General features: G+C 36.5%; 1 protein-coding gene across 1 annotated transcript in view; it reads right to left on the bottom strand.

Moving 5' to 3' along the window:
* LOC114649902 (short transient receptor potential channel 4-like) overlaps nucleotides 1–18772 on the bottom strand; it is a 146564-nt gene that overhangs the window by 65238 nt on the left and 62554 nt on the right. Inside the window, exon 4 of the mRNA XM_028799272.2 lies at nucleotides 2507–2843. Within this exon, the coding sequence (XP_028655105.1) occupies nucleotides 2507–2843 (337 nt within the window). The remainder of the gene's footprint in view (nucleotides 1–2506; nucleotides 2844–18772) is intronic.

The raw sequence follows: 18772 nt of genomic DNA, 5'->3' as shown, positions 1-18772 counted from the left end.
AGACAGGACACTCGCAAGCCCGGGCACTCAGAATCCTCACTTAGTCTCTCAAGAGCCCCGATCTGAGCCTCCATTGACTCTGCGTACATCAGAACATCGTCGGCAAAGTGGAGACTAGTGAATCTCTCTTCACCAACAGATGCCCCACAGCAGCTGGACCCGACAACCCTGTCTAACACACAGTCCCTGCAAGCTTTGTACAGAGTAGGAGCAAGAACAAACACTTGACAAACCGCAAAATCAACTGGGAAAAACGCAGAGGTTCTGCCTCAACTCTGCACAGCAGTTACAGTACAAGCCAGCCACGATATCCAGCAACTTTTGAGGGGATCCTGCAAAGTCTCAGGATGTCCCACAGGGCAGCTCGATCAACTGAGTCGAACGCTTTACAAAAACTGGCAAAGGCTGCAAGAAACTCTGCTGATATTTGTGCTCCATGAGAACCCTGAGTGCCAGGATGCGGTCGATGGTAGACGTCTTAGGCGTAAAACCAGACTGTGCCAGTCTCTGGTAAGTGAGCAAGTGATCACAGATCTTATTGAGGATGACTCTAGCAAGAACCTTACCCGGCACAGAGAGCAGTGTTATTCCTCTGTAGTTGCCGCAATCCAGGAGATCACCCTTCCCTTTCCAGATAGGGACAACAAGTCCCATTTTCCAGTCAGTTGGAAGTAAAGATTGCTTGCAATGCCAGGAGGATAGCCTTACCACCAGCCTGGACAGAGTTCACCCCGAATACCACAGATCCCTGCAGCCTTCCCTACCCTCAACTGGTTCACCACCTGTCCAATCTCAGTGAGTTTGGGTGGTTCACAGCTAATTGGATGTTCAGGTTCAAGAACCGAGGACTCTAAGATAGCCAGCCCAGCGGGTCACAGCTGCAGTGTCATTCGTAAGGACTGTTCCATCAGCCCTACCCGGATATGCGTAATGCTTTGATTCCTCTGTCAGTATGACGTGGGTTACTAGACCGTATATGGTGTGTCACTTGCTCACAAATTTGTCTAACAAATGTCTCTTTATTTGTCCTCAGAGCCCTCAACTTCTCTCGATGATATCCAGGGTGAACTGCGAGATGAAGGACCTCCTTCTGGGAACACTGTTAACACAAACATATTTATTCACAATATATAATTAATGACCTTAACGTTAACAGTTGATTTCCCTGTTCAGAACCATTCTCAGTGACCAATATCAAGTAATCTAAAGATAGACATTTCATATCATTGTCATTACATGCTTCATACTTTATGTACATGTATGGTATCCCTTTTTGTCTGAACAATTTCTCTATATTGGATTTATGAGAAATATATATTCGAATAATGATGGTTCTTTCCATACATCATTAAATACTATACCTTCTTAACTTACTCTTTCTGAAGTATTTGCTTATATACATAACTGACCTACCTAAGTAAAATATAAGCTTACTGGACAAAAAATTTGTCACCGCCATGTAAGAGGTAAAACATACTTTAGACACCAACGGCGGGACACTTTGGAGATCTTATAGTGAAGAAGAAGTGGTGTTCTATGCGTGTTTGGTTCTCTCCGTGAAAAATGAGACATGTGACAGTTGTGATTGCTTGGCAAAAAATGGTTTTGCCAAAGGGTATAGTGTACAGGAAGTTGCCAACTTTGTGGGTGTGTTAAAGCGTACTGTCCAGTGTGTCTTCCAGCTGTGGCATGTGTTCCAGTCAAATGCTAATCATCACTAGAATTACTGTCGAAAGATGGTGCTCACAGATAGTGACAGTCACCGTGTGTCAAATATTGATAGTAGTAACAGCAAACAGCTTTGCCACCAGGCTTGAATTGTTGCAGACAATCAATGCAGACCCACAACAAACCATTTCCAAAGGAACACTCAGAAGAGAACTGCATGCCATGGATATCTGGAGCTGAGCACTACAGACAAGGCCCGTGCTAACAGCTATTCACAAACCTGCACGGAGGCATAAACACTGGATTATTGACACTTGTAAAAGTGTTATATGGTTTGATGAGTCACACCATACATTGTTAGCCTCCCATGAGAACTGTGTGTAAGGTGCTGTTCAAGCAGGAAGTGGCTTTCTTGTGTTCTGGGGGTGTTTTAATTTTTGGGAAATGGCTTCTTTGGTTGAGGGGACGATGTACATGAACCAGTAAAGCAACACTGAGGTTTTGGGTGATCATGTGTTACCTTTTGTGCTTCATTTCCAGAGTAAACACAGAATGACTAACCCATTTTCCAAGATGAACATTGCCATATAGAACATTCTGTGAGACAATTTGGGGCAACAAGCAGTCCGACCAATTTGGTCAAACTGTGGGATTTAGTACAGGAAGAGTGGATGAAAACTGAAGTCGCTTACATTCACCAACTGGTAGCATCCATGCTAGACAGAATTGCAGACAGAATTTGTTCTCATAGATGAGTTACATATTATTAGGACTTTCCTTATTTTTGGTCCGGTGACCAAAAAGTGTTTATTATATTGCAATTAATAAAAAATATTACCTAAAACCCAAGGAAGAATCATCCACTCCACAACAGTTGGTGCTGGTCCATGTATATTTGGGTCAGTGTTGACAATGCGTTGTGAAGCCAGAAGTAGCAAAAATAAGAAAGTCAAGTATGATGCTGTGTGACATATAAATTTGATAAATGGCTTTCTAATGAACAGTCCAAATCTGCTTTTGGGGGCCAGCAAATAACACAGAGAGAATACTGGAAACATGATTCCTATCAAAATACATGTCAAAAATTTTCCTGCCCAGTGGCGTCTTCTCCACCCAGGAAACTCATCATACCATCGAGAAGCCAGCAGCTGTTGACAGTTTGGCTGAGCAACAAACTATCAATAAAAACAAGAGAAATGCATTATGAAACAACTGTTAGTTATTTACTTCCTAATATGTTTACTGAATAAATAATTATTTGCATCAACACCCCCAAAACAAATAATTAATTTAGCTACATTATTGTTTAAGCTGCTATAAAAATAAAACCATCATTTAATATATTTTTTACATTTTTGCTTCCCAGATTTTTAGTTGACTTAATAAATCTTACTAGAAGAAATTGCTAATATGATATTTTGCCTTACTGATACACTTGCTACCTAATAAAGGCCAAACATATTAACTTTACAAAATGAATTGCTAGGCAACTACAATACAGGCATGTCCGTAAAAGACAATCCTGGGTATTATCCTTTGAAATAATTATAATTATAACAACAATAACTGAAAGTTACTTAGGCTTTTTTACACTTGAGCTGATTCATAGAATGAATTTCAGGTGCTAAATAACTGAAACTTGAAATGAGGAGAGATACTGAACATTTCTGATATGGCAAGCAGCAAATATGGGTAGGCATAATAATACCTGATACAGCTGAGATAATAGGAAACAATATAAGCTTTTTTAAATAAACCTTCACAAACAGAAAATATGGACAGGCATAAAAAATATCAGATAATGAAATAAATAAGCTTTCTTAAATAAACCTTTACATATTTATGTATCTGTATCCACATTTTATTGTGCAGAAAAGGTTGAATATAAACAGTCATTTTCCCCTCATGAAATGTGTGATAATTTCTCAAAGACTGCGCCTAGGTTAAAAACAAGAAACTAAACAACAAAAAAGCACTTACATTTTATGCTATGTTTTGAAAATGATATTATGAGGACATACTTGAATAAACCACATGGATGATGCTCTTCTTTGTGAGTTAGCAGGTGACGACTTCTGTTTATTTCTAATGCTGATACCCTACTGCTGTCCATTGTGTGGGACCAGGTAACACCTCCAAAATAATAAAACAATTCTGTTTTCATCTTGTTCACCTCTTTTCTACTCTTTTACTTCTTTATGTGCTTTCTCCCTGTCATTAATTTTCTTTTAACATATTCTGCTTTCCTCTGGTCTAAACCGCTCTCCATTTTTTTGGTGCAAATGCACCAATTTTTGCTTCTCTGTTCTGCATGAGATTACATTTTTCTTTGTCATCACTACAAATTACTGGGGTAAGTAACATATAAAAATATTATTTTTTGGTGAAGTATTCCTATAACAAAAATTCCTTATATTGTGTTAAATTTGTAATGTCAAATTTGTATACTATATAAGAGACTATAATTATAACAGATCTTGTATGATAACAGAAATTGTATGATAACCTAACAAAAAATCTTGCTAATATATTTATTTTTTGGGTTGCAAACACACCTGAAAAGGTCAAGTTTTGTTCACATCTTTTCTTTAAATATGTTGTTTGAAAATCTTGTATAGAGTACAAAATCTAACTTTTTCTTTGCCTCTCCTTATAACATTTATATAGATGTTTATTACAGTTAAATTCTGAAACAAAATTAAAATACAATTATACTATTCACATAGTAGTGTACAGTTGTAGGACAAAGTGGGCATTGCCCATTCTGCTAGACTTTAGTGGCACAATTTGTTTAAGAAAGCAAATTTAACAGGGAAGCAGGCTTTTCGCTGCAGAGTCCCTCACTTGAAATCCAAACTAAGTGACTGTACTCCAGCTTGTTCCAGGATCTGCCTGGACTTCATCTGATAACGAAGGTGTAAATCAGAGATGAACTGATATCACTCTAGGGGTCCCTCTGCAGACCTCTTTAGCCAGAAGGCACAAAATGGACTCAAGCAAGGACAAAGACCTGTAATTCAAAGGAAGACAACTAAGATGGACAGAAGAAGTCAAATATTAGAAGACACTGATTTTATAACTGGAAGTGACATTAATCCAATCAGGAAAAGGTTCAACCTTTCTTTAAAACTCTCTGCACCATCCTGAAGAAGACCCCTCTGGGATATTCGCTGGATACTTACCAAACTCCCTGGGGAATCTCTCAGGGTATCCTGTCTAGGATTCTCTCTGGGATGGTGAAATAAGCAAAATGACCTTCTGAAACCTGGTCTCTAAAACCTAAAAGGTTATGAGCTGTTCTTCCTTGGAGTACCAAATTCGACAAACTCTTTTCTTTGTGGAGCTGAGACCCAGTCAAGCCAAAGCCATATGCCAGTAGTTTGCTGAGGCTGAAAAGCCATTGCTTCAAGAAGGGAACTTCAGTATCTAAATTCTTGGGCTAAAATGAGAAACGCCTTTTCCCTATGAAGTGGCAAAAGACGGCAAAAGGCAAGATGAGGAAGCAGCAGCACAGCACTGACAAGTATCATGCAGCAAAGAGAAAGTGTTCACTCCAACACATGAATAATCTTCCACTTGAACCCGCAGCAGCAGCAAAGCAATAACTCTACACAACATCAGACATCATCCATAAAGACTTGGCATCATAAAACTACAGTATTTATCTGTGCCAAGATAAAGAACTCTGAATACCAGTAAACAGCCAGCCTATATGATATATGTTTGTCTGTCTAGTCTGTCTGCTTCCAATCTTATATATCAATATATATATATATATATATATATATATATATATATATATATATACAGTGGAACCTCGAGATACGAGCACCTCTGTATACGAGAAATTCAAAATACGAGGAAAGTATGAGCGAAAAATTCACCTCTAAATACGAGCATTGGCTCGCGTAACGAGCCACGAGCCGGGCTGTGGGTATAGCTCGCAGCTTAGCAAGGGGGCGTGGTAGCAGTTGCGAGCCGCGATCTGCGGTGTCTGCGTTTCTCACTTAAGTGCACAGGTGGGAAACTGCCCACATCCATGATTGTTCCTGTGGCTGATGGGCTGCAGCTGCCATGTCCTCCCCGCATATATAGAGAAGCGCAAGCCGGTTAAGGGGGAGAAAAAGTAAAAGAAGAGAGAGAGAGAGAGAGAGAGAGAGAGAGAGAGAGAGAGAAGGCAGGCAGGCAGGCAGGCGAGTGCAGGCTCGCGTGTAGCTGAACAGGCGAGCCAAACAGCTGAAGCAGGACTGTGTAGAGAAGGTCAGCTGCATTAAGAGTGTCTCACCTGTTGCACAGCCCGCAGGTGAGACGCTAACAGAGAAGAAGCACCGGCGATTGTCATCTGTTTTTTAAAGACGGCATCCTTTTGACGTTTTAACCTCGTGTTAAAGGATTGTTATTCTTGTGTATTTTAAACCTCCACTTCACAACTGTTTTAAGGATTATTTATTTAAAGATTTATTGAATGCTCTACTGCACTTTGGACACCTGTTTTGATTCTTTTAATAATCAGTTATATTATTTACCAGTGTTATTTATTAATGGTAGACTACAGTATATATAATTTATCAGTGTTATTTGTTAGGAAAATTGATTTTTATGTTAATATATTTGGGGTGCAGAACGGATTAACTGGATTTCCATTATTTTCAATGGGGAAGTTTGTTCTAGATACGAGAAATTCGCTATACAAGCTCAGTTCTGGAACGAATTAAACTCGTATCTAGAGGTTCCACTGTATTATATATATAATATATATATATATATATATATATATATATATATATATATATATATATATATATATATATATATATATATATATGCATTTATGATATTTGTATAATCCTTTTGTTTAACAATAAATTGATAAATGAGTGGGCTTCAGTTACCTTGATATAAATCTAAAGGCTGGAGACCCCCTCCTGCAACAGAGAAGGGTAAGGTAAATAAAGTAGAAGCCTTGCCAAATTATTGGATTAATTACTGGTATTGCCAAAGGTAATGAGACCATATGCTTTCTTAACCTTTAAACAGAAGAGAGTTTGAAATATCCAATCAGCTTTCATTCAATACCATTCACAGAGCTAAATCCACAAGGTATATTTTCTGCTCCACAGGCCACAAATGCCATGTACATTTTGCCTCAGACTAATTTACTTTTGTAGAAAAAAGGTCAAAATGCAGTGTTTACATCTACTACTTCAGTAAAATACTGTTGTCAGTATAGCCACACATCATTATATTATATGGTTGTTTGTATTCCTGAATTATTTACTAAACAACCTTTTATAAATAACAAGATAAAAAATGTGTCAAATGGTAAAAAAAATATGAAAATTCCTAATTTTCCTCCTAACATATATAATCAATCAATATGAATACTGTATAAATTTATTCACTGAGTAGCTGAACATGTGGCAAAACAGAAACTACAATTAGTATACATCTGGAGAAGGTAATAATGCATTTTGCATTGTCTTTTGCATCAAGAAATCTGCTGCAAAAAGATTAAAAATAGACATTATTGAAGTGTTTAAAGTTCTGAAGGAAAAAGGTACAGAGCATCAAGACTGTTACTTTAAAATGAGCTCAACAAGAACACAGAGACACAGTGGGAAATTGTTAAGGGCACATTTCACACATTACAAAGATTTTCTTCACACAGAACCAAAAACACCTAAAATTAGATACCAAGTAGTGTGGTAGACATTAGAACTTCAGGATCCTTCATAACTCAATTTGATGTTATTTTGGGGGAATTAAGTGGATAGTACTGGAAAGCCTTGTTGGGCTGAATGGCCTGTTCTCGTCTAGATTGTTCTAATATTTGAAAAGTGTTTTCTATCTTCAAAGGCGGAATACTTTTAAAAATGACCTAAGCTATATTCTTTATTACCACTGATGTAGGTAACTGTATTACATTTTTTGTATTTTTAAACTAAATAATCCCACCTAATAATATACATGTAAAATCTAAATGAAATATGTAATTTTAAAAAATCTATGCAAATGTTTTAGAAGTTATTTTTTAACCTTATGTATTTATATGAAAATTTATAGTAAAATGTATGCCTTCAGAAAATGTATTTTTATTTAACATTACCTTCAATAATTGACTATGCTGTTATTAAAAATTCTTTGAGGTTTTCCTTTTTTGAGACCATTATCAAAATTACCATGGATTTACTTGTGCTGTTAATATTGAAAACATAATTATCCCTCCTCTAAATCAAAGGATTTCAGATCAGCCTTTGTCTCTTCTGTGACCCTGAACAGAGTATAGAAAATATATGGATAGATGGACAGATAGATATTTAATTATGTTTGATCTGCTTTTGTTTTTGCCAATAAATGCTTGTTGAAATAAAACAAGATGACACTTAAAATTACAACAATAAATCAAAACTCATTGATTTTTTAAAGACCAAAATAGATCAAATATGATTACAACTTGTCTCTAAAAGAAAAGATCTCTTAATATCACATTGAATGCTTTACCAAATTAACAGAGAAAAATAGGAACATACCTTGCATATTAATTAGGTAGTACATTGGCTAATTTAATTTAATTAAGTTTAATTGTCTGTGTTTTTTTTTCTTTATACAGAACTCTTGACAGACCACACCATTACATCTCATTCTTGTTTTATTATGGTGGATTGACCTTTAGTCGATATTGACAATTTCTTCAAATACTTCTGGTCTACTGCATTTCAAATCAGCTTTCTTTGTTTTTGTTGAAACTCTCCTTCTCACATATGAAGCAGAAGTTTGTGTTGGTGACACATACAGCTAGTCTGTGGAGTCAAGCATTAAACAACAAAGCTGCAATAGCAGTACTTGCAATGAAAGAAGAAAGCAGTTACATTGGCTTCAATTTTATCAAAAGTATAGGGTTCTGAGGGATTCCTTGTGGAGGGTCTCCAAAGAGAAACCTTCATCTTTTTAGTTTTGTAAGAAATTCAGCCTTAGGAAGTCTTCTATATGAGGTATAACTTTCACTTTGCATAACAATAGATGAAGGTAAGTTCTGTCATGCCAAAAAAAGAAGAAATTATATGATAGGTGTAATGAAGTAAAGACAGTTGTGTAGAACACTAACTTGGGATAAAGTAACTCAAGTGAATCTCAAGTAAATTGTTTTTTTTAGCATAAAATGTCATAATAATTTCAATGTTTACATGAAAGACAAATGGGAACAACTAATAAAAGCAGAGTGAAGTGTAGGTAGTTTAGCACAAACACAAGAATAGTGATAAAACTGTGACTGGTGCCTTTAAATCATTTTTTGTGTCTTTTCTGAGGAGTTATAAGAACTTTTTTGCAGAGAGTCTGTGTTTTTTTAACCCAAGGAATATGATTCTTGTGTTTATTTCACTCTAACATTTGCTCTGAGTGTTTACCTTTTTAGTTTGCTTACTATGGCTGCCATTTTGTAGTACCTGTGTCTGCAATTGCTATGGCAATCCTACCTACAACCACCCAAGAGTATGTGATTGGCGCAGCCATATGAAGGGTGGAGCATGCATTCCCAAATCCTTCATGTTTAGAATAATAAAAGTGTGATTATTACAATTTAAACTTTTCTTGGTTAACAAACTTATTTTGCCATACAGGTCTTTTATTTTTGTTTTTCCTAATCTCGATGACAGATTGGTTTGATTTTTGGTAATGACCAAAGCTTAAATTGATGATTTTTCATCTCAAAAATGACTGACAACAAAATCAAAACTAATAGAAAGACTTGAAGTTAGGATAAATGTTGATCAAAAAGATAAGTCAAAAAATCCTGGAAAAGAAATGGAAAGAAAGCTTCCCCTTTTTACAGACAATTACTGAGCAATCCTGCTCATATGAGCCAACATACACACTGCATATGTGCACACAAACTCTCTGGCGATGCATGGACATAAACAGCAAACCGGACTGGTCTAACAACACAGTGGTGCTGTACAAGAAGGGCTAGAACAGACTGTACTTGTTAAGGAGAATCTGGTCTTTTGATGTGTGCAGCAAGCCGCTGCAAATGTTCTGCCAGTCCATAGTAGCCAGTATGTTGTTCTACATTGTGGTCTCCTGGGGAAGCAACTTGGGCTCAAAAGAAGTACAAAGCCTGAACAAAATTATCAAGAAATTTTGCTCCATCACAGGGTGAATCTTGGACACACTGGAAGCTGTTGTGGAAAAGAGGATGGTGGCAAAAACAGATAGATAGATAGATAGATAGATAGATAGATAGATAGATAGATAGATAGATAGATAGATAGATAGATAGATAGATAGATAGATAGATAGATAGATAGATAGATAGATAGATAGATGCCATTAACACTAGAATTACCAAAGCCTACGAAAAAACCCGTACATCCGGCCCACCTTAAATCCGTTCGTACCTCTCCATCAGCGTCTTTTGTCCTGTAAATGTGCCAATAAAGACAAGCAGCACTTTTTATCTGAAACTGGGAATAACCGCAGATGTGAGTGGTGAGGGGCAATGGAACTGGACATTCTCTGATCTGGATGGATAAAAGCTGACACACAAACGCTGGGGAATGTGCCTTCTTCGTACCTCACCGTCACTTACTTTTTTTTAAATCAGTTTAATTGAGTGATCGTGCTCACGCTGAATTAGTATGCACCTTATGGTCCATGATGTCAAAGCCGCTGACAAAAAAAACCCAGTGACATAGGTACAGTAATCCCTCGCTATATCGCACTTCGACTTTCGCGGCTTCACTCTATCGTGGATTTTATATGTAAGCATATATCAGATTTTTCGCTGGTTCATGGGTTTCAGTGGACAATGGGTCTTTTAATTTCTGGTACATGCTTCCTCAGTTGGTTTGCCCAGTTGATTTCATACAAGGGACGCTATAGGCAGATTGACTGAGAAGCTACCCAATCAGAGCACGTATTACGTATTAAATAAAACTCCTCAAATATATTGTGAGCAGGAGAGCTGTTCGCACCCCTAGAGGATACGGACACTCCTCAAAAAACACTGAAAGACTACCTTCACATTGCTCCCTTCCTTGCTGGGCTTACTTGTTACTTTGTTGCGCGATATGCTTCCCGCACGGTGCTTCGCATACTTAAAAGCCCAAACAGCACGTATTGATTTTTGATTGTTTGCTTTTCTCTCTCTCTCTCTCTCTCGCTCTGACATTCTCTGCTCCTGACGGAGGTGGTGTGAGCAAGGAGGCTGTTCGCACTCCTAGAGGATACGGACGCTCGTCTAAAAAATACTGAAAGATTACTTGCGGCTGCTTTGTAAAGCGATATGCTTCCCGCATGGTGCTTTGCATACTTAAAAAGCTTGAACAGCACCTATCGGTTTTTGATTGTTTGCTTTTCTCTTCCACTCTCTGACATTCTCTGTTCCTGATGCGCACTCCTTTGAAAAGGAAGATATGTTTGCATTCTTTTAATTGTGAGACGGAACTGTCATCTCTGTCTTGTCATGGAGCACGTTTAAACTTTTGAAAAAGAGACAAATGTTTGTTTGCAGTGTTTGAATAAAGTTCTTATCTCTCTACAACCTCATGTGTTTCTGTACAAATCTGTGACCCAAGAGTGACAATATAAAAATAACCATATAATCCATATGGTTTTTACTTCACGGATTTTCACCTTTCGCAGGGGGTTCTGGAACGCAACCCCCGCGATGGAGGAGGGATCACTGTATATATGATAATTTGGAATAACTAATTTTATGACCTGTATAGTACATTTCGGAAAACATTGTGGCACGGATGCAATATTATTTATATTATTCATATTCATTCGCATAACATCTTCAGGTTGTAATCAGTGACCGCGTGTTTCACGTTTTTTTTTCCCCTGATCTTGCCAGTCCCCACATGTTACTGTATGGTGCTGTTTCTTTTAAACTCCAGGACATGCAGAGGAAAGAATAGTACAGAGAGGTCAGTTCAGCGCTATATGCAATCATCAGATTCAAATGTTAACAGTTCACACACACGCAAGGACGGTCTTTCCTACATTTACAACATGTGTACCTGTTGCAATGTACACACTTCTCTCGTGTATAAACGGTGTGTACGCACAAAAGTGTTGCGTACACCCGTTTACACGCTCACATCGCGATGTATAAAAACTAAACTTGCCGTAAAGCCATGCACATTTTCACACCAAGTCAAAGCATAGCATATACACGTTTTTGGCTCAGTTTTGCAAACTGGTGGCACCCAGCGTCAAAGCAGTGCTACTGTTCCTGTGTGGTTTGCCTTTTTTTATTTGATTCACATCCCTGACGCAGCTTTATCAGATACACTGAAATTAACCGCATATCGTTTTTTAGTTTAAGGCATCTGATTGTAATCAACCTGTAACAATATAGTAATGCACAGAATGGCTAAACTACTCCAAATACCATAGCTGCTTTAGCGTTGTTACTCTCAGTGCACCTGCATTGTAACCAATTATATGTGAGTGGGGAATCACAGATATACAGCAGCTGATCGGAAAGCTGTATGACAGATTGTGTCAAGTACAGAGAGAATTGTCGGGGTAGAGCATCTAGCACACTCTGCCTTAACCATGTGCACAGTCTATTTGAACTTCTCCCATTGGCAAACGCTTCAGAGCCTTTCCTGTATGGACCTCGCGGATCAGAAACAGTTTCATCCCAAGAGCTCTAAATACATTCAATCAGTCCATCAAGTGCTCCCGATAGAACTGTTTGCAATTTTAAGTACAATTTATTGTTGTTGTTATTTTACCATTTTATAGGAAAATAAGTTTATGGAGGATTTGCATATTGAATTTCATTGTACCATACAATAAAAATAAAGGAATTCAATTCAACAGAAGAGAGCGTGTATTTACAGATGATGACGACTGGCTTCTAAGTCGATTTAGATTTCCAAGCGCTATCTTCCTGGAGCTCTTGATATAATTTTTAAGATGAAATTCCGTAAAGAATACTACATTATACATTTTTAACTTCATTTAAATAATGTATACTGTTATTAATTAAACGTATGGACCCAGTGGACAGCAGCAGCTATGAGCTGGAACCCTGTTCAGGGATTGCTCCTGCCTCGCGCTGCATGGTTGCTGGGATTGGCGCGACCCTGGACGGAGAGATGGATGGAATAATTAAACATGTACTGCGAAGATATTAATGTTCCTAAAAAGGTTTTAAGAATTGCCATTCTGACTTTTATTAAAGAGCTGATTGTGTAGCGATTGGTTACTTGGAGAAAGAAAAGGAAGTACAGGAATTGGGGGTTAGTATGTTTTAAAGAGACAGTACTGCTACAATAAATGATTTCATCGAGGGTCATGCACGGTGCAGCAAGCACCTAGTGGGAGGCAGGAACAATCTCTGGACAGGGCGCTAGCTCATCACTACCCCTGCACCACTGTGGCCCTATGTTTAATACATGCTTTAATTCATTTCATCTTGAAAATTATATCAAGCATATATCTTAGCATTTAAATTGTTCAGAGAGCTGTAATATCATGAATGTATTGTGTGTCCTGTCACCGTAAGAGAAAGCAAGTTTAATAACAAGCAAATAGTGATTCACACACATACAGTACATAGAAGAACACATAGAATACAAAGCATTTATCATGCTGCTTTAGTTACAATTGGATTTTAGAAACAAGTAAATCAAAAGATTTTAAGATTAAGTTTATGGCGTTCTACTTTAATGACAAAATAAACTATGTGATTAAAGTGGAAATTTCAAGATTAAAGTTGACATTTCAAGCTTTTTTTTCCACTGTGTTCCATATGACACTCAGATGGTGGGCTACAACTCGCCTTTTCATGGCGACTTTGATATCTGACAACTTCTTTATTTTGTGCACTGTGTGACTTCCTGATCTTGACCTTTCGATCAGCTTCCTTTTGTTGTTTATACAACTACTTAAACCAACAAATAGTACATTTTTCATTACCTCCACTTGGCATTCACTGGAATTCTTCTTTTTCCCCGTGCTTTTGCCATTGTCTTTTCACAGTTGGTACTAAAGGGAATATTTATATTGATTTGCATATTCAAAGAGGCGTAATTCTGAGAAGGGGTGGGCCAGCAGGCATGTGCACAAGCATTACACTTCACACTGACCGGGATTTATGTAGCGGAAGTGCATGAAATTTGTCTTATGCATGGTTTTGTGCATCTGAATTTTTTTGTGCATACACACATTTCGAATTTTGTCCATACACCATGTTTTAGTGTGAATTCTACACATGGCATTATGCATGAGACCCCAGATCAGCACAAAATCATCCTAGGCTGATAGCAACTGCTGATGACACTGCAACTGACATCTTATGTTTAAATAAAAAAAAAAACTCAAGTGTTTAAAAAATCAAAGGGAAAATCAAATCTAGTGAGTACTACATAAAAAAACAATTTAGTCTAAGAGGAAAAAAGACAGAAGCACTCAGTTTATGTTCTGATCAAGTTTATTATACTTAATGGAAACTAAAAATCAAAACAAACTATTATTAAAAAAACATTTTTGTAAACTGAAATAAAATAATTAACAAAGCTGAAATGAAAAACTGAAACTAAACAAAACTCTTAAAGCAACTGGAAAGACTAACTAAAATAAAATAACTTACAAAAAATATTTTCAGTTTTTGTTTTTGTAAGAATATTCTTGCCGTTAACCCTTGTAACTTTTAACTCTAAAACAGAAAGCCATCCACCATGATATATATTCATCCAGTGAACGGCAGCTGGTGACACAGGGCGGGTGTTAACACAGCATTTGTGGTGACGTAGCAAGCTGAGTATGGGCACGTAAAACGTGCGAAATAGAAAGTGATTTATGTTCCGCCTTTCTTTGCACTTGTTGTATATCAAGATATAATTCAAACGCCTGAAATCGGTATGTGCTGGTCAACAAAACCTTTACCATATGGACAGAAAAATCACGAGTGAGTAATGTTTCAGTTTATTTCTCATGTTACTGCTTTTTGTTGACAGTAAATCACCTTCCACTTCGCACAAGGAAAAATCATTTTTACTTTCTCGTATACAAAGTATAGAGAAAGTATAGAAATCATGAAAAAAATTCAACCTCAAAATTCTGATGAATCTTGACATTTTAGACCTCCCTGAGTCCAAAAAGACTGTTTTTTTGGAATTATCTGTGTGTGTGTGTAAACACAATAACTCAAAAACGCAATGAGATAGATGGATGAAATTTGACATGTGGTTGTAACACCAAAATTGTTGATCTGTATTAACTTTTGGGTCAAATCCATCAACTGGTAGTGGTACTTTACCTGAACACATTTTTTTGTTATTCATGCAGCTACAGAGTCTGATTTATTCAACTTTACTTTTATAATAATTTTTCAAGATATTATTTATTTGATTTGATTTGTTGTTGATGGTTCTTTAATGTACATAATATAAAAACATAATCATTGTCTTGCGGTTTACTCCTCAAATATCCATCCACATATCTGAGTTACAAGAAAGTCTAGGGGAGACTACTCCCGATTTTTTTAATGACCAATCACTTTTGCTTTAAAAAAAGTCGTCTAACAACAAAGTGATACAAACTTCTGAGTTGGTAATGTCTCTACTGTACTACAGGTAGGTAGGCGAAGACAGTCTGCCAAGTGATGAAAAACTAAACATACTGATGTGTTTTTGCATTTATTCTATATTTGTTAATCTTTTTTAGTTAATATTCACAGCTCAAAATACCTGATATTGTGAAATTAATCCAGTAGCAGAATTATATTTTTTTTCAATGTTGCTCTCTCTGAAAATAAACAGCTGAAATATCATTCTTTTGTTCTCAACATCAGCAATATCATACATATTGCATACCAGGGATTTTTTCTGCCTTGTATCCAAACCTGCTGGGGTAGGCTCCAGGTTTCCTGTGATCCTACTGTGGACAAACAGGTTTGGAATATGTATATATTGTTCTTAATATCAGATGCTGTTGTATTGTGGCTGTCCATATACCTATTCTCTGCTCATTAAGGGTTTACTGTTCTTATGCATGGGCTATTCAAATCTCACTACCCCTAACCTTTACACTACATTGTTATTTTTCTTAGTTTTCCTCAACAGAGCTATGTGGGGTCTGCACAGTGATTCAAGTCGAAGAGTTCTGTTCTTCCTAAGCCCCTGTGATTTTCATGATCACACCTGTCAGAACACAGTAGAATCTGTTTTCTGATTTTTGATATCTTTTCAGGCCAACAGATGGAAAAATTCTGTCTATAAATTGTATGTGCCTGAGATGAAATCAGAGATCAATATGGCTGGTAGAAAATGACAATACCTGTATGGGAGATTTTTGAATGCAATATTGAAGGCATTCATTATAAGCACATTACCTTGGAGCAGGATATGTTGTGTGCTGTAGACATTTTGAGTAAAAACTCTCAAACCTTAAAATTCACATAAATTTAATTTCAGATTGGGTCATTGTGGGAAATAAAAGGAAAAGATAAAAAGTGCCAGTGGTCAGCACAGATTTATTCAGCACAAATGACATCAAAAATATTTTAAAAATTATAAAAGTGTGTAAAATTGTTCATATTCAGTATCTGGTTTTGATTAAGCTTGTTTTTATCAGACAAAGACAAAACCAGATAGTAACCTATGTAGTGTTGTAAGATTACACTAACATTAAACTCATATCCAAATCCGTTAAGTGTACAGTTCTGCCTGATTGTGACACAAAATTAAACTCCGTAGGCACTCCATGCCATAATTACTAAAACTAAAACTGAAACTAATAGATATATAAATAAAATAGAAATGTCTTTGTGAAATAAAAACTAAATTAAAACTAAAAATACACGATGAAGGAAAACTAAAACTAAACAGAATTTCCAAGTAAGGTCAGAAAAAATATAGAAATAAAAACTTAACATAAAAAGGCAGAACTGTAATAACCTTGGTTCTGATATTCAGGTTAGACATAAGTATTTAATAGTTTTTACACAATTTGAAAGTCTTGATATATTGGCTTCACGAATACATTACGAAGAAAATATCGAGTATGGATTTGTCAGGTATTCAGACTACTGTTCCTCTACCACTAATGAAATAAAATAAGCACTCAAGCAGCAAGAAAAAGAAATTGCAAGTGCTGTGTAAAATTTTTCCCTACAATAGTAAAAATAACTTAATTTTTTAAATGCCTAAAATTCTGACCACTACTGCCAATTAATTATTAAGTAAACTCAACCATAATAATGCAGTTTGTTTCCAAAAGCACAGGAAGAAAGAGAAAATGTAATGCCACTATAACGCAATAGGAGACCTACTGTACATGTGTCCCTTAAATATAAATACTGCAAGTTAAGAATAGAACCTATTCATACTATACTTCAAAGTGACATTTAACAAACATTAAACAGAAGAAAATGTTCTCCAAATTGCACTCCACAGTATATGGAAAAAATGTCATTTGAGATTTCTTCCAAATTAGACAGTTCAACCTGAGAATGGGCCACTTAAGTGCATTTATTTGATTTTTATTGCCTTATATACAGTAATTTTAACTAAAATATAAATCCTCAAATAGTGCCTTCTATTTGAAAAAATTTGCACTCAAACAAAAAAATTAACACAGCTATAGAAGATTTAAAAGCAATTACCTTTACTGCTGCTTAATCTCTTTATTGTCCATTTTCTACAACTTTCTACCTAAATTACTTTTATGGAGATTTACATTGCAGCACAACAGATACAAATTAGCTTGTTGTGCAGCAGAGTAACTAATTAATCATCAGGCCCACCTGTGCATGTTCCTTACAGAGTACTTGCTTTTTAATATAAACAGTTATGGATCTGCATTAAATAAGTACGTCAGACAATAACTATAGTTCTGTGTATAAATGACCAAAGTGGCTGAATTTTACACTGCAGATCTGTTCAACAGATCTTACCCTCACCACAATGATCCATTGATGGCCATAGGGGTGTTGGCCACAATAATGGAAGGGCAGTTTTTCTGTCCCAAATATGTCATGACTCCTACCCATATTTGCACTCATCCCCATTTGAGATAAAGCCCACAGATTTCACAATGACACTGAACCTGTTGGTAGCCATGTTGTTATGGGAGTAAAGTCAATAAAAGAGATATCTCGATACAAATCCTTGGGGAGAACCTGTGCTAAAGGTGAGTGGAGAGGAAGTCATTTCCTCTCAGTATAACTATCAGGTGTCAGTCCAATACAAAAGTTCAGAATCCAACTCTACAGATGGCTATTTATGCCCGGAACTTAAAACTTAACTTGTGAGGGAACAACTGCATTGAATACTGAGCTGTATTCCAACAACAGCATTCTTACATTTGTGTCTCTTTTCTCAAAATGGAAGAGCACAGATGTAGTGTCAAAGCTATTGCATCATTAGCAGATCTACTCTGGTAATATGCAAATTATGCTGGATCAAAAATGGTAGGCTTGACAAAGAAAATAATGTCCCTGATCAGCCTTTTACAGCATTTGCTTACAATGGGGTGGTAAAAAATGGAAGTTTGTTATTTTTTGGCACTGGGACAATAACAGAAATTATTAAGCTATTGTTAACAGATAATACAAGATATTGTTACTGTTAAGGAACAACAGGCAAGGAGAGGGAATGACTGAAGATATCCATGAAAACATTAGCCAGCTGGCACACAAATACTCGGAGAGCACAACTAAAACACCACCTGGGTCAGCCAATTTGTAAGTGTTTACCCACATAAAAGTCTTGGACACATCATCTTCTGAGATGGAACGCATGTGGTGCTCTCACTCTCTATGTTTGAAACAAGCACAAAGCATATTTCACTCTGTGAGAGATGTGGTGATGTATATTGCCTTGGAGTTCCCTCAGTATTCAGTTATGGAATTTAGTACCTGCCACTAGGCCTGTGCGATATATCGAGTGGCACAATATGAACAATATTTTTTAATGCATCGTTTGAAAACAAACCTATCGCAATATATTATGCAATATGTTTTATTAAACACTACAAGTGTGTAGTGCGTTATTTCTGCTAATTGGAGCACATCCTAAATGCAGTCATTGCGATTAAACCCCACCTCCTGCTTATTTTAAACAGTAACAACAGTGGCTGAGATGGA

This window comes from Erpetoichthys calabaricus, chromosome 4 (assembly GCF_900747795.2).
Source record: "Erpetoichthys calabaricus chromosome 4, fErpCal1.3, whole genome shotgun sequence".
Lineage (NCBI taxonomy): Eukaryota > Metazoa > Chordata > Cladistia > Polypteriformes > Polypteridae > Erpetoichthys > Erpetoichthys calabaricus.
The sequence above is the reverse complement of the archived record's forward strand: the minus strand, read 5'-3'. Positions and strand labels throughout refer to the sequence as shown.